The 26,311-nt window shown below is 36.8% G+C and overlaps 2 protein-coding genes across 8 annotated transcripts in view; both read right to left on the bottom strand.

Moving 5' to 3' along the window:
• PAPOLA (poly(A) polymerase alpha) overlaps window positions 1–12,039 on the bottom strand; it is a 43,807-nt gene extending 31,768 nt beyond the window's left edge. For 3 of the 6 annotated variants that reach the window (XM_079309572.1, XM_079309571.1, XM_079309575.1), the window contains exons 1-5: window positions 11,630–12,036; window positions 2,939–3,109; window positions 2,281–2,347; window positions 956–1,037; window positions 380–489 (exon numbers count right to left, since the gene is read on the bottom strand). In XM_079309572.1, coding sequence (XP_079165698.1) covers window positions 380–489; window positions 956–1,037; window positions 2,281–2,347; window positions 2,939–3,109; window positions 11,630–11,637 — 438 coding nt within the window. In that variant the 5' untranslated portion in view covers window positions 11,638–12,036. The other 3 variants (XM_079309570.1, XM_079309573.1, XM_079309574.1) reach the window with 3 other exon arrangements.
• A 468-nt stretch (window positions 12,040–12,507) lies between these two features.
• The window catches only part of AK7 (adenylate kinase 7), a 28,054-nt gene continuing 14,250 nt past the window's right edge, over window positions 12,508–26,311 (bottom strand). For both annotated transcript variants that reach the window (XM_079309075.1, XM_079309076.1), the window contains 8 exons: window positions 26,082–26,210; window positions 25,632–25,788; window positions 23,601–23,729; window positions 22,499–22,570; window positions 21,616–21,813; window positions 17,612–17,832; window positions 15,369–15,527; window positions 12,508–13,662 (listed from right to left, as the gene is read on the bottom strand). In XM_079309075.1, the coding sequence (XP_079165201.1) occupies window positions 13,609–13,662; window positions 15,369–15,527; window positions 17,612–17,832; window positions 21,616–21,813; window positions 22,499–22,570; window positions 23,601–23,729; window positions 25,632–25,788; window positions 26,082–26,210 (1,119 nt within the window). In that variant the 3' untranslated portion in view covers window positions 12,508–13,608. The remainder of the gene's footprint in view (window positions 13,663–15,368; window positions 15,528–17,611; window positions 17,833–21,615; window positions 21,814–22,498; window positions 22,571–23,600; window positions 23,730–25,631; window positions 25,789–26,081; window positions 26,211–26,311) is intronic.

Here is a 26,311-nt window from a genome sequence, read left to right as displayed (position 1 = left end):
ATATAAGCATATGGTTAAAAAAAGCAGCATAAAACCTTCATTAAAACAAAACAACCTTGGTCCTGAACTCTATGAGGCTAATATTTATATTTGCACCTGCCTGCTTCTAGTGAGTAAGCAGAAATGTTGCCATACTAAAATACATGCTAGGAGATCATTCTGCCATCCAAATTTTTGAGTGTACCTGTTAACTGAGAACAGAGAAAATTCCAAAGAATCTCAATTTATTTCAACTCTTATGACAAGCTTTGCTGCAGGTTAACAAAAAATCCTTTGCAATTCTTAACAGTAAAGTTACAGCTACTTATTTAATGCAACTTTCACTACTGAATTTTCCTAATCCTCAAGTCAGTAAGCTGTTATCAGGTGTTTCACATACCCTCAGATCTTTCACTTCTTCTTGTTGTTTCAACTTTTCATAAAATGATGTGAAAAAATCACTTCTTTCAACATGTCTTGGTGCAACACACAGAGCATCAATATCAGCACCTGAAATTGTTAATTAGCAGAACTAAATTATTCAATATTTCACATGTATGGAAGGCCAGCAATAGACATTTTTATTAATAACTAAGCAGGAAAATTTAGTTTCTCATCATGTGGAATGGTGGTTTTTTTTTTACATACTAAGTCAAACCAAACAAAAAAATTCACAGCCATTAAACATACAGAACACATACATACACTCTTGCATCAGTTGTGAAACACTAACTTTCAAATAACAAAACATGAAATTTAAGTATACAACTTTTTCTGTCTTTCAATAATTTTCAACTTTTATGTCAGTTTCCAATCCATGATGAAAATATAATATAGGAATCTATTTCTTTTACTTAGAATGAAGACTAGATATAGTTAACCAAAAAAAATTAAGAAATCTAACCCCACCTCCAAATACAGAAAGATCAATCATTAGCTCAAACACTTGAATTTTTATAACAAAAGGAAATGTTACCTTTTGTATGAACCCCTAATCTATAGGATCCAAATGTAAAAATTTTTCCTCCAACGTTTTCGATTACCGATTGCGGAAGATTCTAAATGGAGTGAAAAAAATGGTTATTTTACCTTAACAACTTATAACAACACAACCATTTATTTTCAAACAATATAGCACAAAATTCAGGCTGCTGAACTACTAAAATAATCTCAGTATTCACAGAAAAGACTAAGATACATTTGCCACTTGGATTATTTGTAACATTTCAACTACATTACCATCTCAAACCTGGTAATTGTTGCAGCAATTCTGTATTTTAGGTGCAACAGTTTTATAATATTACAGAGATCAAACACACTTTGCTTACCACTCAGGCATTTTAGACTGACAGACACAAAATAGATGATGGATTCAAATTTAGAGCAACACAAAACACAGTCTACTATATCAGTGTTTATTGCATTACTTTCAGAGATACACATACCACAGCATCTAAGTAAAAGTTTGGGTTTGGGAAAGGTATTTATTTTATGTTTAAGTTGTTTAAGTATATCTACTAAAGTTCCTAGTCTTTAAAAAAAACTGTTGAATCCACAGTAATTTGGGGAAAGTGGGCTATCCTCTCATAATAGGATGCAACGCTACAATCTGAAACCCTACGTGTTTGATTTATTTTGTCTTCTGCTGCATAAACAAAACTATTTTGCAATGTACATGAGATTAACTTTAGCAGCTTTTAATCCTACACTGGTCTCAATATTCTCACTATTTTGTTTTCAAGGATCAAGACACATATAGCAGGGCTGTCCCTGCCCATAATCTTGTTCACATAAAAATTCTCATTGCATAAAAACATACAGAAAAGATACGATCCCAAATAGACAAAGCAAAATAGCTTAAAATATTAGGAGTGCCCCCCCCAAAAAAAAAAAAAATTATATAATCATGCGGGTTTCAAAGATGTGTGGGGGCAGGGATTACTATAACCTGGCACCTGACATTAAAGAAAACCACAGACCACAAAGACACAGATGCAGGAAGTATCATTTAAGATCCAGCACTGTATCACAAAGGGAAATAATCTAAGTCTGCAACTAATACAGTAATATATACATGACTTTTGAGACAAAGTCAAGTTACATATATCAGTTTCTTTCTTTGACAAGGTTCTACTATAAAGGGGCAATGCTGCCAAAAGAAATTACACAAGGATGGTATTTGTTTTGGTCCCCAAGTCTAAGGCTCATCCCATTTGGTACAGGAATGTATTATGGAATAATCTTCGTATACAGCAGTCTTAGAATCACAATATTGGTGAGTCCATGTAAAGTCATCCATACCTTGCTTTCACTGATTTCCCGAATCCATTCCTTTACCAAGTTATTTAATTTTCCCAAAATTAGAATCCTATTAATAAAACAGCAGAATGATAAGGTTACAAACTTAGACAAAACTAGAGAATTTTTTAAGACTGATCATCATTACACAGTAAGTCAACTAGAGTAACATTACAGACCTAATTACAGACCTTGTTATATATACATATATACTGAAACAAAGTTACTCCTAAAACATTCTCACTATTTTTCACCCCTTAAAGGTTTAAGCTCCAAAAAAAATTAAAGCATGCAAGGCATACACACATCAATTCAACTAACTTTCAGAATGAAACTAATTCATTTGACACATGCATCTAAAAGAACAGTGATAAGTAGTACTGAGAGGGAAAAAAAACCACTATAAGGTTTAATATGGAAAAAAAAATTAGGGTCCATTACAATAAAGTAGAAATTAAGGGGGAAAATTGCAAGCCAGCCTTTGAAATTTAAATGCCATTTTAATATCTCTGTATTTTGAGGTATTACTTTTCACTGAGAAAAATTAAGCTTACAATTTCACTATGATTTTAAGAAAGCACTGAAGACCAAGTGTGTTTTTGTTCTTACAATAGTCACACATGAACCTCATGAAAGGTCATAAATCAGATTATTCACTCACCTGCGTTGCAGCTCTTCTTCCTCTTCAAATACACCATACGGTTTTAGGGTTTCGATTAATTTCTGGGTAAGCATGCAGTCAATCTCCTTGGGGGCAGCTAAACTGATAGGTGAGGTAATGCCATAATGCTTCTGTAGTTGCTGTGTTTGTGATCCCTGGGTTGTAACGGGACTAATAAAGGCAATTAGATAAAGTTACTGACAGAAACAAAACAAAAAAAAAAAAATTTCTCTCATCATAGTAACACACAAGATACACCCCAAGAAAAGAAAAAAGTTAAGCCCAAATCACTGTGTTTAATCTGTCCTATTAAGGACAACAATAGAAATACCTTTCACCAACTCTTAATGTGCATTAATGTTTTTCCCCCTTAATTATTTTTTTCATTCTACTAGGGCAAAAGCTATATCAGTTTAGGATCCTTCACTTTCATAAGGTCTAAAGCAAAGACAACCCTTCATGTCAAAAAGCCAAACTGATAACAAAAGCCAAAGTCCTACTCTTGGCAGACATAACATTCCTTGGCATACTGCTGCAGTAGCAGTCCAGCATGTTTATACCTATTATATACTATTTTTATCATACTAAATGAGAAATATTTTCATAAGGCTAACTGCCTACTACATGTGGAAAAAACTACAGCATTACTTCAATTTTACTTCCATTATTTCATCATCTCCTCAAGATTTCATTACTCATTGCCATAAAGACTAATAAAAAAAAAAAAGCACCTAAATTGAAAATTGACAAGAATCCACAAAACATGATATAGTCTTCCACAAGTTAAACCCATTTTGTAACAATTCTAAGTACTATACTTGGTTTGCAATCAAGAATTTAGTCCCAATGCAAGCTTGAGCACATCTGTCCCTTTGCTCATCAGAAAAATAAAAGGCACATCAGGAAAAATATATTAAGAAGTGTACATTCAAAAAAAATTCACCTTCAAATAATTGTGGGGACTGAAGCAGTATCTGGGAAAATTATTTTATACTGTTCCCTTCAGCTATGAGATTTTAATCAACTAATGAAGAATCTGGTAGCAGTTCAATAAATCATATAGATCTTAGGACCTTAGATGTCAACAAAAACATTTTTTTTAAAAACAGCTCTTCAGCTGAATTACACAAAACAGTAATTCAAATTAAGGACAAAGAAGTGCCTAAAACTTTTTTTCTTCTCCTAAGAAAAAAAAAAAAAAACAAAAAAAAAAAAAAAAAACCCTTAAGGAATGTCAACACAAATAGTAGCTTCAGCCACTTAACTTCCCGTAAATAAATAAATAAATAAGAAAACAAAAAGTGTCAATATATAAATATTCTTGGAATATTTAACTTATACCACAAAACAAGTTGTTTGAACTACATTTTCCCCCCTTGTGCCAACTGTTAATTTGAAATTAAATGTATGATTTTTAATTTGAGATTGTTTCAGCTTACTTGTGCAGTTTTTTTAAAGCAGCAATATAAAATAATCTATATTTTAGCTTTGTCTAACAACTTCCTGATGGTCTAACTGTAATTTTCACCCATTCATTGCAAGAAACTGAATCCAATTCAACAGACATTAGACTTCATTTAAAGGGCTGGCAAAATAGCTTGGTACATGCTACTACTAGACTTCAAAAAAGACTCAATGTCACTCAAAACCAGATTCTGTTGAGCTAATTCCTGAATTCAGCAGTGCTGACAGAGGCCTCTGTATTCCCCCTACTTGTAAGGACCATGATTCACAAATTCAAGAACTAACAACTTAAACTTAATCCTTCACACTGTCTATAAAATTACAGCACTTAAATCCCAGCCAAACATCAGATCTCTTCCCTAGTCTGGTTTACACAGGGCCCTGGCACTGCAATGTGCAACTCAGCCTTCAGAACACCACACTGCAATGACCTGAACAAGTGCTCCTCCAACCCCTACAGGACCACCAGAGCATGGCCACAGGGCACAAACTAGCTTTGAAACTGCTCCCTAAAACAGCTTCAAACAACCAATTAAATCAATCACCAGATATACATCTTATACGTAAACTAGCTACAGTTCTTACATTTACTTTTGTAATAATAAAATAAGGATGGTATCAACAGCACAGGACCTCCCCAACAAGTGTTTCACATCTTTTTGAGCACTGAAGAGTTAGTAAGTACCCTTTCACTGGGTTAGTGTGTAACAACCCTCAGCACAACTGTCTTCAAGGTTTTACAGCTGCAGCAGACAGCTAATGTATATTAGCACTGAAGAGAATACAGCTTATTTCCAGATAAAAACATTTAAATTGAAGATCTGCTGTTTACTCCTGCTAACTCTAGTCTAAGGGTTCTGTAGCACAACAAAGAATACAAAAAGAATTCTTTTGGAAAATTAAAGAAAAAATGGTATGGCAAGAAGGTGTGTTAAACATAATGAAGGACAGAATAAAGTAACTTATTCTATTCATTTAAAAGGCAGCATTATTGTTACAAACAAGTAAAGGTATATCCTCTCCCTGCCTCCCACCTTGTATAAAACCAAGAAACACCAGGTAAAGCATATGCTACCTGCCTTTTAAAGTAAAAGTAAACTGTCTCTGAGAAATAAATTTTAGGTGCTCATTAGCCCAACTTTTATGCTGTATTTACATGTTCCATTTTACCCAGAAGATGCCAATGATAATGCTCCTATACTTTACCTTTTTTCTAAAATCATGAGGCTCATATTCACATTCCAAAATCTTCCCTTAGTCACAATGGGCATATGGACATTCTACCTTTTACTTATGACATGTCCAGAGAAGAGCATAAACTACCAAATTTATTCAAAAAGAAAAGCAAAAAGTCAGAGAAGTATCAGTGCTACCTTCTAGCCAAATGGATTAGAGATTGGTCTTGCTGGGGAGTCAATACCCTGATGGTATGTCACATCTGGGACTCACTAAAGTTAAACATTAACAAAAAGCAGAATAGTAAACAGCAACTGAAAGTTCCATCTCAGTGACGTACCCTTGAAAACAGCAGAGACAGATTCGGCAGATCATATCTGACAACTCAAAGCACGTTTAGGGCTTGTTGGTTGTGAGGTTTTTTTTGTGTTTTGTTGTTGTTGGGGGTTTTTTGTTTTGTTTTTTATTTTAAAAAAGAAAAAAACAAAATACCCAAATATACAAACCAAACAAACAAATAAACAACGAAAACCCTAAGTTTTTCTTTTTAAGATTACAAAGAAACTTAAGATACAGTTTGAGGCTTTTGAGTTTGTTTCTCATCAACCACATATAAACAAAGATCATCTTATCACTCTGAAATGACCATGAGCTATCTGCCAACTGCACAAATATAAAATAGAGCTACAGAAAATTATGTAGAGTTAAATTTAACACACTATTGTTGCATTCTATGGTTTAACCTGAAATTCTGAAGAACATATACTGACTATTTACCATGTGCAAATCAGACAACAGCTACAGTGGATTTATTCTAGAGTGCTATGATGCAGTATTTCATACTCAAATATTAATTTAATCAGTAAGAAATGCATGTGTCCTTTTTCCCCCATATAAAAACACACACACAAAGCTCCAGTCTGTGCAAAGCTAAAGGCAGTGCAACCAAACAACTTTTTCCTCAGAACCTTAAGTTTTGGTAGGCAGTATATTTTTACACTGTTATCAGTACCAACCAAACTAAAAGAACAGAATATGGTCACTGCTAAAACCCATTTTAAACAGAGTGCAGAAGTGGGGAAAAAAAAAAAAAAAAAAAAAAAAAAAAAACCAAACAAAACCAAATAACAAAAACAAAGTTTTTAAGAAGCTTTACAGTTTTCAGAGCATACACCTCCAAACTCCTTTACATGGAAGTGACTAAATCTTGTTCTAAGGTAGAGGAGGGATCACAGTGCATCTTTTGAAGATGAGATGATCAGCTCGAACACATCCATTTAAACTGAACTTAGAGAAAATCCAGCTGTACCTATATAACACTGTCCCATACATAACTTACAAGACTTGGTTACTAATTCCAAGTTCTATATTACTGCTTGCTTTTACAACATTAAAACCTTTCTCCATCCTCAGAAAAACCTACAATCCTGTCATGAAGTTCTTTCCAGATGTGCTTTGTATTTAAACCAATTCCTACTCCTACACAAAAACCTGTCATCCAAAACACTTGCTCCTCTTCTCTCCCAGTATTCCATGTCCATTCTAATAGTACTATTTTTAGTGTTACTTGTGTTAGGATTTTACATTTCTTATCACAAACAAAATACAGTTGCCATCAGCACTACACTATCTAAATACCATGCTCCTGAAATTTGGGAAACATCACAAAAATAAAAGATAATGCAAAACCTGAAATTTTAAAAATACATAGCATAATACAGAACAAATCCTAACAATTGAAATCCCCCTAAGCTTCAAACTCATCCAGATACTAAGACAAAATACACAACTTCAGGATTCTCTCAATTATTAGCCTCACTTCTCTATTTGCCTCTACTGATTACCTCAGCAAAGTTTATTCCTTTTTATTTGCTGATGTAAGACACCCAAGTCATATTCCTAAAACAATACTGGTCATCACACCATCTGGCTAACCAGCTGGAGCTAAAGTCATGGAGCTCAAGCTCCACTTTTTCCAGATTCAGAGAAACTCCACAGAGGGATTTTGCATCTTTCTACATTTCCCTCAGCAAACAGTGATCGGCAATTTAGACTGAAGAGTCTAGTTTCACACTAATGCCATTATTCCACATGAAGCTTCCAAAATCTAGGCAGGAAACATCAATGAATTCTGTGCAAGTCAGTTACTGGGGTAGATATGTTTTAAATGGTTAAGACAATACAGCTGTCCCTCCTGAATGAAAGTCTGAGTATCTAGCAGAGCGTCACTGGACCATTCAAGTAATGAATTAAGTCTCCACTGTCAATATGAGGTGTTCAAGATAGACAAAACTGATTTGAACACAGGTATTGGAGCAACAGCAGGCAACAGGGCTACAGAAGAGTCTCTCACCTATGGCAAAGGAAGGTCATTGATACACATCCTACTAACCATGGAGACCCTCCTGAGCTCTCTGACTCTTCTGTTCACACAGCAGAATAGGGGAGGCAGCACAGGCAAACGAAAACCCATTCACAATACTGTTACTACCACAGCTGAGGAAAAGTTTCTCAAGTTCAAAGAAAAGAAAGTGTTAATCAACTGCACAGGCAGCAGTTGAACCAAAAATTATTTTTATTGCTATGTGGGAAACAAAAACTGGAGTAATTTAAGAAATTCAGTAGGGCTGAATCAAAAAACAGACTATAAAGTAAGAACTAGGAATCCTCTAAAGTGTTTCACTGTTAAGAGGTTAATTTGTCTTAGTGATGAAATCTGCTCAGCCCAAAATAACTGGGTTTTCAACTTCTGAGCAGTACCTTTACATTAATAGGTATAAACTCAGTTCTTTCTTTGAGTGATAACGGAAGACTGAAAACTTGCAAAACCACATATCCTTGCCATTTAACAAACTAATCCTCAGCACAGGTTTTTATATTAATTGCTTCTCAACTAAGAAAGCTATCATTTTATGTTATGGTAACTATTCTTCTAAAGTCAGTCCATTCTTTTGCAAAGTTAAGAATAATTTAATTCCTTTCCCAACAGCCTATAAAATTCTCAGCTCGCTCTGCTCAAAAGCAGACTTCTTTATCCACTCCCAATCAGCACAAGCCATTTAAATACAATACTGTATTTCTGGCACTAAGCTGAGAGTATGAAATGAAAAGTGAAGAAAACAATGACTTTGCCTATGTCTACAGCAAAGTTCAGTGAAAGAAAAAACCAAAAGTTTTACTTCAAAAGTGAGAATCAGCTTGACTGTCCACTGGGAAGAATAATTTTTAATGACATTCCAAAACTGTAATATAGAAGTTACCAATACTAGCAATACTTAAAAGTTATAGATCTTGTAGCACTTTTAAATGTTCATGTATGACTCAATGCACTTTTCCATTTTATGCTTACAGAATACAACAAAACATTTCAAAAGTGTTTTGCCATGAATTCAGACACAGATGTTCAGTAGCTTACAAAAAAACAGATTCATTTTTTCTCTATTTGGGGGATTAGAAAACCCCAGGTAACATGAAAAAGACTAAATCATCACTCCCATAAACATAGCTCCAGCTTCACTGAATCAGTAGCCCCAGATCCAACTATAACATATGAACAGCTTAGTGAGCTTCATTCTTCCCTGGCATCTTACATTTCAGATAATGCACAGAAACATTCCATACCTAACCATGCACTAAAATATATCTTTATGATAGGTGAAGTAGTCATCTTAGTTTCTAATCATCTTTTTTCCTAGAGACTTCTTCCTTATACAGCTGCTAGTGCTTCCCACGTGAGAATTTTAACAAAGAATCACATAAGTTTCCAGGATAAATTTTAATATTAAAAAACCCCAGAAATTTCTGTAAATGCCAGATATCAGCAGTCTTACTACTGACATAGAACGTACAGAAATAATTTGCTTGGTTTCCTAATTTTGTACCATTCTGTTAGTAAGCACAACATGAACACTGGTGGACAGCTCTAGAGAACCTGGAACTCCCAAGTTGAGAACAATCATCTCTGGTTGTATGGGAAATCAGTTTTGACAAGGCCTGTCAGTTGTAAACACCAAGGTTGAAAATGAAGTTTGAACAACATATTGAAAGGCCAACAAAAAAAAAAAAGGAAAAAATAAAAAACAAAAAAACAACCATTCTGTCACCGCGAAAGTTTAGCAGTAACATAGGGTTGTTCCACTTTCACTCAAAAAGATTATCAGCCAGAAGACAGAATCAACTGAAAAGAATTATAGAGGAAAAAAAATCTTCCCAAGCTGCCTCTTTCTGCCCTCTAAAGTCAAAGGTACCACACCACAAACTCAAGAAGTAGCAGTACTACTATGCATTTCTACTTACTGGCATTATAATACTTTGAAGTCTTGACTGGATGATTCCATGTCAATAACGTCAAACATACAAATGACAGAAAAAAATACATAATCTGAGAAAGCTTCATTTTTGCTAACTACCTGTACTAGTTGTCAATTAACGTTTATACTGAAAATAGTAATATCTAGGTGCCATTGTAACTATGTAATTTTTTTATTTGTTTATTTTGTATCTGTTTCAAGTTAAAGTATCATAGACACCTATATCAAGAGAAATTATCAAATTATTTCAAACTTTTCCAAGTTGAAGACCACTACTATTACAAGTCATAAAAGTAGCCCATACTTTCAAATGTTGTTACGAAGCCTTTGGAATTTATGTAGTCACAACACAACAAACTAAGAATGAAAGCAAGCAGGATAAACACCCTCCCATTTTTCTGAGGCTGAAAAGCCTAGCCAACTTCAAAGCTGACTGCTGGTAGCTTTTCATTGCCATAATGAACATGTGCAAAACTTAGCTATAAAGATATTGGCGCTTCGTTATACAAGCATTAGAATCTACCTGGCATAATCATTTTCCTTCCTGCACTCACCCACTGGTCCTCTCCCTGCCATAAACCCTTTCAGATAAGTTTCTATCATGTTATTTACCCCATGACTAACTTTGCAGTACTTTAGACTGAATTAACAACCACAACAGACAACGATAGCTATTCTTCACTTAAAAGTTGACATATTTAAAATCACAGTGAGTAATCCCAAATTATAACAGCGAGAAAAAAAAAATCATAAATTCTTTATACTTCTCCTTCAATTAAAAAAAAACAACACATAAACAAAAAAAACGAGCAACTGATCAAAATATATAAACATGCTTTATTCTGAAAAATCACCTGAATATCTACAGGTCACTGTTTCCTTCGATTTGTATAACGTAAGAAAATACTAAGCTTATGAACTTCAAAGGAACTGCAAGTTTTGTCGTCTCAATCAGAATTCACAAGAACGACAGCGATGGGGAAAAAAAAAAAAAAAAAAAAAAAAAAGGAGCGAAAAAAAAGCAAGCTGGGGTGGGGTGAAAGAAATCAGCGAACAAACTGTGATGAATAAGGTCACACTTGGTCGTTCCTGACCGCAGGCAGGGTCACGGCACGGCGCGTCCAGCGCCCAGGCGGCCCGGGCTCCCGGACACGGCGCCCGCTCCGCTCCGCCGGCCGGGGGCGCTGCCCGCAGCTCCGCCAGCGGGGGCTCCAAGGGCAGCGCGCCGGCCTCGCGGCGCCCCCGCAACCAGCGGCCCGGGGCCTCCCGCCCCCCAACGGGGAAACTGCCCGCGGGGGCACACGGGCAGAGCCCGCGCCGGGGCTGCCGCGGGAGAAAGCGCTTCACCCTCAGCGGCCGGCGCCAGGAAGGGACAAACACGCGGTCTCGCCCCTTCGTGCGCCTGACCCAGCGGCGGGAGCGGAGGCCGCCGCACGCGTCCGCGCCGTCCCGTCCGCACGTTGCCGCTGCGAGATCGCAGAGGCGGCGACAACAACGCAAAAGCCACATCACCATCACCTCCGGGGCTCGCGGCGACGGAGGGCGAGAAAGGCGGAGTGGAGCTGCCGGCGGCGCGGGCAGCGGCGCCAGGGCCGCACACTGCGGCAGCGGAAGCGCCCGGGCCAAGAGGAACGCGAAGGGGGAAGGGCCCGAGCCCCGGCAAGAAAGGCCCGAGCATGCGGGGGGCGCCGGGCCGGCACAACGCGAGCCCCGAGCGCGCCCCGCGAGCTCCCGGACTTACAACGGCATCGTCTCTCCGGCCCCTCCTCCTCCTCCTCCGCCGCCGCCACCACCGCCGCCGCGTCGTCCCCTTCTCCCTCCTCTTCTTCCTCCTCCCCCACCGCTGCCGCCTGCGGACCGGTCACTCGTCCCGCGGAGCGGCGGGAGCCGCGACCATGGCACGGGCCGGGGCCAGGCCCCGGGAGAGGAGGGAGCGGCTGTGCCGGGCCCGGCCGCCGCCGCTGCCGCTTCACTCGCCTCTTCCCCTCCGGCCTTCTAACATGGCGCCCGGACGCTACCACAGCAACGTCCCGGGGCGGGGGGGGGCCTGACGCAGCGCGGCGGACACCCCCGCACGGCGCGCACGCTCGTCCGGCCGCGCGTGCGCAAGCGAAGGCGGGGCCGCAGAGCACGCTGGGGAATGTAGTCGCGGCGGCGCCAGCGGCGTCGGCCGGGGTTTGAAAACAAAGCGCCAACGGCCGCGGGGCGACGCGTGCGCGGGGCCGGGCGGGACGGGACTGGGCTGGGCTGGGCCGGGCCGGGCTGGGCTCGGCTCGGCTCGGCTCGGCTCGGCTCGGCTCGGCTCGGCTCGGGGCAGCGCTGGCCTCGGCACCCCGCGGTCCCCGGGAGCCGCTCGGGCGCTCTGGGCGCCGCTCGCTGCGGGCGCGGAAGGGACTCGTTCAAACGGAGCCCCGTGCGCGGCTCTGGCTGCGCGCGTCGGGCTCACCGTGCCCTGGGGAAAGCAAACGGATCCTTTTCCCAAAATTGTTCTTGAAACGCCTGCCTAGAGTAGTCTGCATAAACTTTCAGAATATTGAAAAAACAAGTCCCACTCTTTACAGATGAACTCAAAACTTTATTCTTAGAAAAGTGCATTACAGTAATTGGCAGAGAAAACCTGGTTTACCCTCTCTTTTTAAGGATCCAGGTTTCATCTTTATTCTGAAAAACAGCACTTTCAAACTAAAAGATTGTCTAAAACTACCAATTATTTTACTTTCAACTGCCTCCCAGCATAAATAGCAACTTGGGCTGACAGCATATAGGATATACAGATCACAGAAATATGTGTTTCTTTAGAGTAGGAGATTGTTCTGAGCTCTATTCCTGACTTGTCTCTGTGACTATGAAAACAGATTAAATAAGATATTCTATAAAAACACTAATATATCTGAATGAAAACATTGGGCATTAACACATCCAAAATTCTAATACTCAAAGTTACAGACAAAATAGCTGTAAAATGTTTCTATATCACTATTCTTTCAACTCTCACTTTTTCCCCCTCCTTTTGCACAAAGGGTCCTTGCCTTCTATTTTGACAAAATCCTGTATTTTACACCAAGTTGTACACCAAGTATGGAATCAGTTTCAGCTCAGTCAGTATAGATTCAGTTCCTGTGACAGCTGGATGAAGTCAACAAAATTGAGAAGGACAGCCATGTGCTGGAAAGTCTAGATTCTTCAAGAATCTTGACAAAATATGCATCTAGTGTTGAATGCTGAAGATTATTAAATGAGTTCTGCAATCATGTGTTTAACACCGAAGTGAAACACGGGTTTTATGGCATTCTTGTGCTGGGAAGCTGTTTACCAGTCAGTCATCAGTGCAGCACAAGATGACTGTATTGTGTGACTTTTTGCATCTTAGTAGCTGGGAGGGGAAATAAGAGAGCTTGCTGCTTCTATTTATTTCCTTTTTCAGTAGAAACACTTTTTTTTTTTTTTTTTCTTTGATAAAAGATTTTCTCAGGCTAGGCTCCATTCACTGAGGACTAGGAAAGTAATATACTGATGTGTATCAATCAATACATGCAGCAAATGGATGATATAGAAAAGTATTAAAAACCCAGTACAAAATTGTAATGAAGTATGAGAAATAAAAATGAAGATTTCATAGTAAGCCTCAACAAAAATAACATCAGAAATTCAGTATTTTTATCTGAATTGTGTTAGGAATTTTCTCCCTTTTTGTTTCACAATTCCTGTTGCTTCTAGGATTTAAATTTTTTTATTCCAGTCGATATCAGGACTGTTCTTGAAGATATATTCTGCCTACAAACAAAAGAGTTTCAAAATTATAGTTATGTTTACATCTCCAACATAGAAATACATGCAAAATAGAAAAGATATAGTGGATAACATTGCTTTAAACAAAACTGCAGAACGTATTAAATGGCCCTAAAATGTAACTTATGGCAGAAAATGTCTCTATGTCAGTGAAATGTCTTTCCCCCAAATACTGTTCAAAATACCATCAACCTCACTCTCCCTCTTCATGGCACTCACCCTGTTTCTATCATGGGCAACAGAAGGAAGTGAGCCATTTATAACAGTTTTTGTCTCTCCATGGAAATGTCTAGGGAGTACCCTAGAACCTAGTTTCTGGACCCACTGATGCTGATGTTTAAAAGTTTGCAGTAATTAGGGAAGATCTCATACTCCTACAGCTATAAGTAGTTGTCACTCACCAGCAGAAAAAAAATTAAATCAAGAAAACATTCCTGAAGTGGGATTGTAACCATTGCCTTCATTTCAAGCTTTTGCTTGATTAATAAAATGCTCTGTTTCAGCTTGTAAACAGCTCGGTTAGGATGTGCAGGCAGAGCAGCAGAACAATAATTGCAGCACCTGGATTCCTGTCTGAATGCAATGCTGACCCTGTTTGCAGTCAAAAGTTGAGCTGGATAACATCCTGAGGTCATTTGCAACTGGAATTAGTCTGTGAATATCTTACAGGATTTTCTCCTTTATTTATGTATGTGTTGTGAAGGGAATTACCAAAGAGCTTACATTTATCATTATGACAATGTGTTCAGTTGTGCCTGAGTGATGTCCTGCCTCCTGAAGAGTTAAAAATTTTAAATCATTTGAAAGTAGGCATAAGTAGCTAGAATTTTTAGTCCACAGGTTGAACTTTATCTGAACCATTTGGCTATGTTTTTAAGTCAAAGATGGATTACAGTGAAACCCGGCACCAATGTTAATCTGAACATTAATAATAGAATAGACAAAGCTGCAGCTTAAACATTACTTAAAAATTAATAGCTGGAATGGACAGCCCATAGATCATGGTATACGAACCGTAACAACCACATTATTGTAACAACCAGAACCAACCACAAGCCCACGGAAACAGACCTAAGAGGGTGTGGAGGTGACCCTTTAGCAAGCCCTTGGTAACAGACAGCAAACCAATGAAGAGCAGCTAGATCTCAGATCCTCAAGAGCTCCTGGTCCCATGAGGGATGTCTTGTCAGGGATGGGGAGTCTAGATTAGAAGGGTGTAATCTCCCAGGGATTTCTTCGTTTGTGGACACTCTTTCGAGGCACCTAATTCCAGCTATCAGATGTCATAATAGGTTAATTGGCACAAATCAATCAAATAGAAATGAAAGCCTAATGTATAAAAGTTCTTTAGCTTGCAGTCCTCTAAGGAACAGCAGAACTGTCAGGGTACATTAAACGTGCAGAGTGCACACACCGAAGGGAAACAGATTCCCGCAGAGATTTTTGAAACACTACTGTTAAACTACACTGGATACTTCCTTTGATACACAGTATCAACTGATACCATAAAGAGTAGTAACTGGGTTTTAATTTTCACTATAATTGCTGATCACAAGAACTGCAGATTTTAATAATTAATTAGTTGGTATCCTGAAAGTGGGGAGGAAATTCAAGTCCTTTCATTAACAGGGATTCTTTGGGTCTGTATGAGTACTCAAAAGTATTTAAGAAACAGAACATAATCACCTTACCAAAAAATTGACTGGATCATCTGGCCTGATCCTACAACACTCATTTATCCCTTGCATAAGTGTTGGCATGACATTCTTCATTAAATAGTTTCGTAGTGGAACAGACTGGGCCTCCAAAAACTCTAGTTCTTGTTTTTTCACTTCCTCTTGCTGTTTATTCTACAAGTGATAAAGAAAAAAAAAAAGTTTATATCATCTATCAAATAGCATTTGGCTAAAAAGTAGTGCTTGCCTAGAGGGAAAAAGTAGTGTTAGAAGCTGTGGACAGAACTTTAAAGAACAAGTTGACAGGAAAAAATATTAACTGCTTATTAAATTTAGATCACACAACACATTGAGGACAAAGAATTGAACATAATAAGGACTGACATAATCTCCTTACTAAAACAATTTTCTTTTTCCTCTTTAACACCTAAAAAGGAGTTTTATTTTCAAGTCTTCCTGTGGTCCTGTTTCCATATTTGGCAAAATGGTTGGAATAGACAGTAGTACTTCAAAAATTAGTTCTATTGCAAATGCAGGTGGTTTCTTGAGCTTCTTTGAACTGGAGGGAGAGAGTTTTTACTCTGTAGAGAGCTCTGGCTTTCTACATTTTTAATTTGTTAATTGTGTTGGGTTTTTCTTGGTTTGTTTTATTCTTATTTCATTGATGTTTTTGAGAGGCTTGAGAGTCAAATAGACTAAAACCACAGCGAATTATATCTGTTTCCACCAGCTAAATTTATTTTTGAATTCAGACTAAATCGAATGCAATTTTTACACTCAAAAAGAGGGATGAGGAAATAAAACTGCTGCAAGATTTTCTTACTTCCATTCAATAGCTCTCAGTAGCATGAAAACTTGCAGCACGTTTACCCAGAAGATAATTCCAATTCATTTTCATTGTCCACTCTTCACTCATTTAATTCATCAGTAGCCTGAGTCAAATATAGATACAGCAAATAGATGATACTCTGAAGACAGCTTTTCTATACTCAAGGCGTAGCACAAAAGCAATGTTCAAATGGAACAGACAGACCAATTTTAATCTTATTCACTCCATCCAGGATTGCTGTTGAGTAAATCATGCAAGTGGTCTTTTCCCACTACTCAGAGACAGCAGTTAATTTTCAGTGTCAAGGGCAAATGAACAGTTGCTTAGATTTCCTGATTATCTGCCTAATTTAAAGGATAACCTTAAACACACGTTTTATTTAAGAACCTACTTCAGCTTTGATTAACATGCAGTTTGCACTTTTAAAGGTAGATGTCTTGGAGTGAATCTAGCTAAAATTTGTTAGCTATCCTTATGAATTTTACAGGGTACAAAATGCTGTTTAATGTTGAATGAAGCTGTAAATAATCAGAGATTAAAAACCCCTTATTTTCAAGCCCACATCAGAGGAATATAAATGCTACTTTAAAAGCCAGTCATTTCAGCATATTATTACCCCATAGATATGTATGGGCATTCAGATATAAGAAAAGTACTTCTCTGTAGAATGATCACTTTGTTTTTAAATAGTTCTGAAAGAAAACAATAGGTTTGCCTTCTGGTGAAACCGCCTGACTTTGGGTGTGGACAAGAACGTTCTTACAGTATGCATTTCAGGTCATTTAACTAAAATGTTCTCGGGTGTGGCAAAGTAAATAATGAAAAAGCATCACGTGCAAGTCTTCTGGGGTCAGGTAACCTAAATACCAAGTACTTATTAGATTATTAACAAATAAAAACCATCCTTCAAACTGCATCGGGTTGTCCTTACTGAACCCAGTACTCAGTTCTTACATACATTCTTGTTCTTGCAGGCTCAGAAACCTTTCTGCAATGTAGACTGGAAGATTGGGTCAGTGTTCAGTTAAAAATCTAGTTTGACAATTAAGATTTAGGTGCTTAGAAGTAAACTGAGCAAAATGCAAAAGTCCTATTAGACTTGGAAAGAAAAATCTCCATTGATAGTAGTAGATATTTCTAAATCGTAAAATAGAAGAATTACAACTTAGCAGCAACAAGAGTACCATAAAATTGTTTTAAAGACATGCTGATACCAAAACGCAAACAAATGCAATAAAAAAAGACATTATATTCTGTAAGATGGACTTCAAAATGCACTACGAAGATAGCCTAACCCAGACCTAAAATACAATATAAGGGAATGAGAGAATTTATGTTATACTTCCCAAGTGTATTTACATAACAGATTACTTGAAGTCATCTAAAACACATAAATAATAATGTTTGCCCAAAAATATGTGTCACCTACCCACTCTTCCCATCTTGCCATTCTTTCTTCCCTTTCCTTAGCTTCTTTATTCTCTTGTTGAGCTTTTTCTTCAGCTTCTTTGACAAGGCGTTCCTCAGCTGCTTGGCGTTCCAAAGCCTCCTTTTCTTCATCTGTCAAACCATAATTCCGAGGTTCTCCAATTTCTTTGATGATCTTTGGTACAGTAAGGCTGTTCTCAGGATCTTCATACACAGCTACATCTTTTAAACAATACAAGAGAGAACCATTTCAGGGCTTTTGTCAACTATCATTAATTGCTATGCAAGACCCAAAAATATATTGTGTTCATGTTGTTTGAATTTTCAAGTAAATGATGTTGTTTTCAATTGCTTATATAATTTTTTGTAACATACAGTGAAGTTGTCTAAATATAATTTTCTTTACCAGTTTCAGCTAAAATAGTTTGCTTTTTAAGATGATGTAAGGAAGAAACATACTAAAATAAATTTTGCAACTATTGCTTACCAATTGCAGCTTGCCCAGATTTTGAAATCCAAAAAAGAGGTCAACTACCAACTCTCAGAGATGTTCCTGACACGAGTCTTGTGTCAACTTATCCAGCTGCACAAAACCATTAGTTTTGTCCTTCTCTCCCCCCTGAATGCTACACAGTAGGTTGTTAGAATGTGGCACAAACTCCAATGTTTTCACTCATACAGATTTACAAATAAACAGACCTTTTCTTTAGACAATCTCCTACTGTGTTATATTTACAAGACAAATTTGTAGCTTCATGTGGTAACATACTTAACAAGGTCTTCTCTTTCATTTTATTCCTTCTCCCCTTTTAATTGCTTGAAGTTACTTGTACATTAAACTTGACAAGAAAGAAAAAGATAAAAAATACAGAGGAATGAAGACTTACTCCAGGGCTCTCTAGGGTCTGTATGCATTCAGTGTGGGGAGGCAGATATAGTACAGGAATGGACATGGAAAAGAGGAAAAGTGGGCGTTTGAGGTAGAGAATACTGAGGTAAGGGCTTGTTCAGGGAACAATGGAAGGAGCACAGAAATGGGTGAAGAGAGCACACAGATGAAGGGAAAATGGATAATTAGAAAACAGAATTTAGAGGAGAATCCAGTAGCCTCTGCTTCAGGGTTCTTTAGGAAGTTATTCTGAAAGTCATTGGCAAAGCTTTTTTTCCCCAGATCTTTCTAATCACCGATTCAGGCAGAATCAACTCAAACACCAACACCATTTTTCCGAGAGTTAAAGTGTTTGTGATTTGGACCTCAAATCTAAACTCTGATCATGAATTGAGGGAACTAATAATTCTATGTGATTGAACTTATTTTACAGCTCCTTCTCTCAAAAAATCAGGAATTACATTCCTGAAGTATTCCAAATTAAAGCAATATGTTCGCTATGGCAACTGGCCCATAATTTCTACTATTTTAGCTGCACCTAGCCATACAAATTACAATGAAAATCACTTTTTTAGTCATTTAAAGTATTTCCAAGAATGGTATCAATATTGAATTTCAGGTCTCAAAGACCTGAATTTTTTTTCTTAGATGGCCACAGAAGAGTAAAATGTACATTTTACAGCAATCATAATTAACTACATTTATCCTCAAAAACTAATGCCTTTTAAATGAAAAAATGAAGTTATCACTGATGCTAGCTGAGAAAAGAAAGATCACTACAGAAGGAGTTTATAAATTAAGGTCTTCAAAGGAAATTGCTGTTGTAATTTTGACATGCCTTTTTTCTAGCATGCCTGTCTCCATTCCCAATTTGTAAATGAAAAAAATGAGACACAAGATAACCAACTTGCAGTCTTCATACCGTGAGTCATCAAAGCAACGTTGAGTTTCCAGAAGCCCACTGCTTTGCACTAATTGTATTTCAGACTCAGAAAAAAATAGTAGTCATAAAATTGATACAAGAAAACATATGTTAATTAAGGTCGAAGAAAACCTCTATTATTTTGAAACAATGTTTAATTTTTAGCCCATTCTTCTGAATATGACTGAGAAAGCAGTTGATTAAATCCATTGCTACTTAATTCTATGCATCTGAAAATCCAGCTGGAACACCAACTAGAATGCACTAGAATACTTCTGTGGTAACAATCAGGAATGTGAACATGGGTAAAGAGACTTAAAGATGATGCTCATTTGAACATGACAATCAGAGCTATTCTCAATGTGAAAATCATCTGCGACATCATAATTGTGATACTGCAATAATTAAGATCATGAGTTTCTATATTTGGAATGGGCAACAGTTTAAGAATAATCTTTAGGCATAGTTCTTTGACAGTGTCTGCACATACATATCTATAAGCTAAGAATGTGACCAAATGATGGCATCAGACCTTAATATTTACCACTTCATACATTTCTTTCCATAGTAGAATTTCCTCAATTCTAAAATAATTATACTACCTCACTGTTTTTTCCCACTCCTACACTTCCTAACAACACATATATCTTTTTATTTTCAAAATAATCTCCATGACTGACAATAAATAAAATCCTTGGGAAATCTGTTATGGCTAAGGAGTTTGAACAATTAACTTCTCATAATTCATCTCAAACAGGCATTTCAAATATCAGCAGTTTGATTTTCATTGTAGAGTGTCACCCTTCTTTCTTTCCTCTCCTCTCCCCCTAAAATTCCACCTTTTCATTAGAATGCTGTCACTCTGCTCTCACTGGTATTGAAAAATCAGATTACAGTTATCTTCTCAAGATTTCCCAGTGATCATAATTTTCTAGATAATATGTAGGGAAGACAAATTTTCTCACATACAGATACAGCGTAAAACAGATTTAGTCCCAGCATTTGCATGAAAAATTTTCAATTTCTAATAATTTTCATAAATGCTTCTTAATATAGAGATAACTCACATATTTTCGTGGTGTTGCAAAACATGGAAAATGTAAAATTATGTTCTTTGATGTTTTATTTTTGTATACTTTTAAGCTTGATCAACAAAAAGGCAGATTTAAACCGTGAAACAGACTGCAAGCTCTAAATGATGTCCAGGTGTTAGAAAAACAAATTACTTGTTGGTAGAATTACCTTGTTAGGTTTAGGCCTGGACAAGACTCAGTGATCTCAGACCAAAATGGGCCATTAACAAAGCTCAGGAGGAAGGATGTGCCACTGATAGCTGACACAAAGAGTGCAGAATTTACAGGCCACAGGGACATTTGGCAGAACACTCAAGATAAGGAAGAAACTAATAAAGTCAACTCAGAGGCAGTGCTGAAGTCAGCTCTAGCTGGGTAAAAACTGATGCCAGCAGTGGGGAAATCACAACCACAGACTCAAGGACCAACAACTCAAGAAACCCACTGACCCAAAAGAAGAGAAACACTAAGCATAGGAAGCAAGAGAAAAAGTAAAACATGGAATAAAACATAAAACATAAAACATGGAATACTAATTAGTAAGAGATCTATCTAATATTTAGCCAATAAATAGTGATCCTTTTGTTTGGTAAGATGTATAAATACTGAAAAGTTTAGATAGTAGGGGTGTTTGATTTGTGGAGTACCACCAAGCACAGAGGTTAGTACAACTCTGAAATAAACAATCAATGCCTCTCTTCAAGGTGTAATTATTAGCTTGTTGCCTACCAGATAATGACCCCAATATTTGTAGATAGCAATAGCATCTGAAGATGAGTCTAAACAAAAAAATAGAAGGAACCATAATGTGTATATCTGTGAAAATATACACACCTATCTGAAAGGATGCCACTGCAGAGATCTGTAACCTAAGTTCATAAAATTATTTTAATAATTAACCTTACAAAAATGAACAACACCCAAATTTTTGAAACAGGTTAACTGTAAAATAACATTTTTGCAGGTATATAATCAAATGCCTGTTGTATATGTATTCTGCAATGTTAATAAAAATATTATTTATATATGGACACTTTCTATTTGATTTTTGCAAGTGCTAAATTTGTAAGAACAATATTTTTTTTATTCATGTTATATCTACCAATTTTATTATTCCATACCAATAAACTGAGGATGTATTTCAAGTTCATCAAAATAGTTGAGAACCGTCGTATCATCGGTATTTAACTTGCGGAAGCGTTTCAGACTTTGCAGGAACTGGTCCTCAGTATAACGAGTTCCAGCAACTTTCATCTCTGGAAGATTTATTATTCTGTTTGTAAGGAATTCATCAGATGCAGTCAAAGAAAAAATAAATTCTGTGAAGAAGAACATATTGTTTGAATATATACAAAATTTCCAAAGGAATCAAACAAAAACAGCAGGACAAAGCAATTTCTACATAGATTAAAACCACTCTATTTTAATTCCCGGTATAACCAATGCATTGTATTTTTATTCCATTAAGCTGCTGTAATCACAACAAGACAGCCACTACTATTGTTATCAGCCAACTGTTGATGGCATTTTCACAAAAAAAACCACAAACAAACAACCCAAAAACCTAATCAAACCCTTCCTTTTAATTAAGAAAAACTTCTGCAACAAAGAAATGGTCAAGCATTGAAACAGGCTGTCTGGAGAGGTGATTGACTCCCCATTCCTGGAGGTATTTAGGAGATATGGATATGTGACACTTATGGACATAGTTTAGTAGTGGACTTGGAACTACTGGGTTAACAGTTTAACTTGATGCTTTTAGTGGTCTTTTCCAAGCTAAATGATTCTATGATTAATTGTTCACTTTTAAATAAGAGGGCAGCAGCATTACATGAAATACATGATTTTTTAAAGTTAAATTAAATAGGAACAGATGGAGTTATAGTTTAGATTTCTTGTTGGTGGCAGCAATATTTCCTTTAATTAGTTTATTTAATTAATTAGTTTCTTTAATTAGAAACTAAAACTCTCTGGTTTATTTAAAAGGAAATCTATCAAAATTACCAGGTATGATTATTTGATTAAATTTAGGCATTTTGCCTCTTGCTTCTTCGTCTTCTTCTTCTGCTTCATCATCTTGTACAAAAACAAAAGTAAGAAATTATTGACATTTTCATTTGGAGCAACAATATCACTATATTTGCTAAAAATGTGCCCAGTAAAACAAAGGTTTGACAATATTCAAATTATACTAATAATTGGAAATTATTCTAACCTTGACACCAGTTTAGAGAATTCAGGAAGTAATTCATATTGCCAGGCACCACAGAATTGTACCTGGGATACTAGGAGTTGTTTGCCTATGCTACAGACCTATGTCCATGCACACACAAGTTTTAAATATGTCCAATTTTAAAACTGCTGTCTTATTTTTGGCCTCTCCTCCTGCCCAATAAATTATTCTGCAAAAAGTAGAGACAAAGCTCAGAACAGTGAGTAGAAATATTTTACAACTCTGTGGTTAAAATAGTGTTTGCCACTAAGGGTCAGCTGTTATGAGTAGCCAGTAAAACTGCCTGTAGGGCATCAGCTGAGCATGACCTTTTGCAGAACAGCATACTAAGCTGAACAAGACTGTTTTTTCTGTACCTTCAAACCTCAGTTGTAACTTAAACATGAAGATGATTCTTGTTCTTAATGTGTGAATAGTGCTTGCTCACAAATTGAAATGTTAGTTGCAGAGCTTCTCTGACATCGTATCTACTGTAGCTCATCTAATAAATATACTCTAATTTGGCTCACAAAATATGTATTGGTGCACTGGCTGGATCCCCTCATTCAGTAGCCTTTAAACATTATGAAGAAATTCTGTAGAGCTTGCTTAAGTGGAGTAGATCGACACAGGACAAGAAAGCATCCTCCATGTTTGTGCATCTATTTTTTACCAGGAAAGCTAGTCTAAAAATTAAATATGGTGCATTACAGTCCTTCTTACATTCTAATAATCACACATCACAAAACTTTGCTTTATATCTTGCACTGCAAAGTACAAAGTCATTGCAGTGCTGATGCACTCAAGAAATATGGGTGTAAGAATAATGGTAATGACAACATCAGCAGCAATAAAAACAAAGGCAGCAACAAAACCAAACTAAGCAGTACATACCTTTAAAAAGATCAACTGCCTGTTCATAGGTCTCTGGGAACCCATCTAAAACATATCCCTGATTCCTACAAGGCATAGACATGAGCTTGTCCTTCATAATTTTAATACGAAACACATCATCTAGATAGCCTAAGACAAAGAAGGTTAATAGGTATCTAGTTTATAGAAACAAGAGATCTGAAATTATTTTACTAACATTTAATACATTTTAGTACATTTTTCTTCTACTTAGACCTTCAAAAGTCAAACATTTTGAGTTACTATTTGTACATTATGCATTGTCAGCGATCTATGGAATATTGAAGTGTAGATATAAAATAAAATTATTTTTGTGTTTACACAACATATATAATAACATAAGGATATAAATATTAGTCCTTTAATGATCTAAAAATGAAGTTAGCTTTAATTTGAATAGTACAATCAGATTTTAATGGAAGCAGTAAAGAAATACTTATAGAAAAAATTCACAAGAAAGCAATTTTCTATTTTCATTTTACAGCGAGACTTAAAGATAGTCTTGCAAAAAAAGAGGTAGGGTCTACAAGTTTCATTTTCAGACAGGTTGAGATACAAATTGGTTTATTTGTCCTACTCTGTTGAAAAAATATGTAGGAGCATAAGTCAAGTTTGGCCTGGTTTTTTGTCCTTTAGCAGAAATTAACTCCAGTTTTCTACTTTATTTTTGCTTTGGCTATTAAAAGTCTTAGATACTTATAAACCATTCTGATCATAAAAGTATGTAACTATTTTAAAAGGCATTGTTATTTTAAACAACACATCAAAGCATGCAGAACAGATGCTGCCATAGATCTCATGACTGAAGCTTCCAGGTGTTAGAAGTTTGTTTCTTTGCAAATACACAAGATCCAAATCAGGTAAACCCTTAGCAACAGAATGCATTTTTAAGGGGGATCCCTTTATATCATATGAGAAGGATTAAGCACTAAGACTGAAATTACATGGCATTTTTCATGTACAGATGGTAGTTAATACTTTTCAGCAAGGAACCTTATTTCAGTCTGCAGATTTTAAAATTCTTTCCTGGCTTCAATAAGCTGTATTTATTTTCTAATGATGTATGAGGTTTTTAAACAACCCCCACAATTTCATATGAGCATGTACTTGTTTTTACTAGAATACTTTTATTTTTGCAAGTTTGAGAAAGGTATATTTCACCAGCTTTTTACTTTGTTTTATAGAAATTTATGTTCTCTGCTCTGAGAAGAAAACATGAAATTATAAAAAAATCTGAAGTAGAAAAATGAAAGTGCTACAAAATATTTTTAAAATATATCACTTTAAATTTGCTAGGTGTATAGTTGCATTAGGTTTGTGGACAGGTTTTGTTAGCAAGGGAACCTACAGAAGTGTGTTCTCTGAGAAGCTGGTAGAAGCTTTCCACATGTCCAACAGAGCCAGTGCCAGATGGCTCCAAGATGGATCTGCTGGTGACTAAATTTAAGCCAATCAGTGATGGTAGTAATGTCTCTATGACAAAACATCTGTGCAACCAGTGCAAGGGGCTATGCTGGTGCAGTTAATAAAAAGCTGCAGTCCATGGGAAGGACTCACACTGGAGAAGTTTGTGGAGGACTGTCTCCTGCATGAGGGACCCACACTGGGGTGGGAAAAAGACTCCTGTCCCTGAGGAGCAGCAGAAACAACGTGGTGAACTGACCATAACCCCTATTCTCCACCTCCCTATGCTGCTAGTAGAAGGAAACAGAATTGTGACTAAAGCTAAATTCAGGAGAGAAGGGAGGAGTGGGTTCTCTGATTTTGATTGGCAATACATTTAAGTAATTTCCTTCAGTCATGTCTGTTTTGCCCATTACAGCACTCGGTTTGTGATCTTTCCCTGTCCTTATCTCAACTCATAGACCCTTTCTTATATTTCCTCTCCCTTGTCCAGTTGATTCTTGATTTTAACAGGAAGTAATAGTCTAGACCAAGTTTATTCCCTGATTTCCATTTGCATAGGGTTGCATTAGCTACCTGAATCTCACCATCATACTTTGTATTTCCTACCTTTATTCTGCTCCATGTTTTCTTTTATTTCATCTAATAATTCCTTTGCTGCTTCTATATTTTCACCCTCCTCCTGTTCATCTTCTTCTCCTTCTTCTTCTGCTTCTTCTTCTACTTTTTCTTCCACCATGTCAGCTTCCTTAGCCACAATTCTCTCCTGATGACAAGAACAGAAATATGAATTGGCTCAGAAATTCCATAACCAAATTTATTTTATATACAAATATCATAAAAGAAAAAAAAAATCATTTTGTGTGTGCCCACAAACAGTGGGATACTGAGCAACTTTCATTTTCTAAAAATATTCAGTGCAACCGCCAGAGGTGATCAGCATATTGAATTATATTTCCATTCTAAAATAATGAGATTATAAGTGATTTTCAAATGCTGCCAAACATTTTAAAATCAGAGAAATTAAAATAACAGGAATACTAGAAAACAGCAACGCACCAGATCTGCAATTTTTTCAGAAATCACATCATCTATCCAAACATAATGTAGCTTGTAGTGTTTGCAGAGCTCCTTAGCAATGGTAGATTTGCCAGACCCAGGAGGACCATGAATGTAAACTTTGAGAGGCTGGAAAATAAGTATAAAGATATGACTTAATTCAAACAGCATAGATTTTTTTATGTAATAGCAGCAATATTTTTAATATGACTAATAGGAAATAGCCATTA

Source organism: Erithacus rubecula (assembly GCF_903797595.1).
Source record: "Erithacus rubecula genome assembly, chromosome: 6".
NCBI classification, from domain to species: Eukaryota; Metazoa; Chordata; class Aves; order Passeriformes; family Muscicapidae; genus Erithacus; species Erithacus rubecula.
Note: the sequence above shows the minus strand (reverse complement) of the source record. Positions and strands in the feature narration are given on the sequence as shown.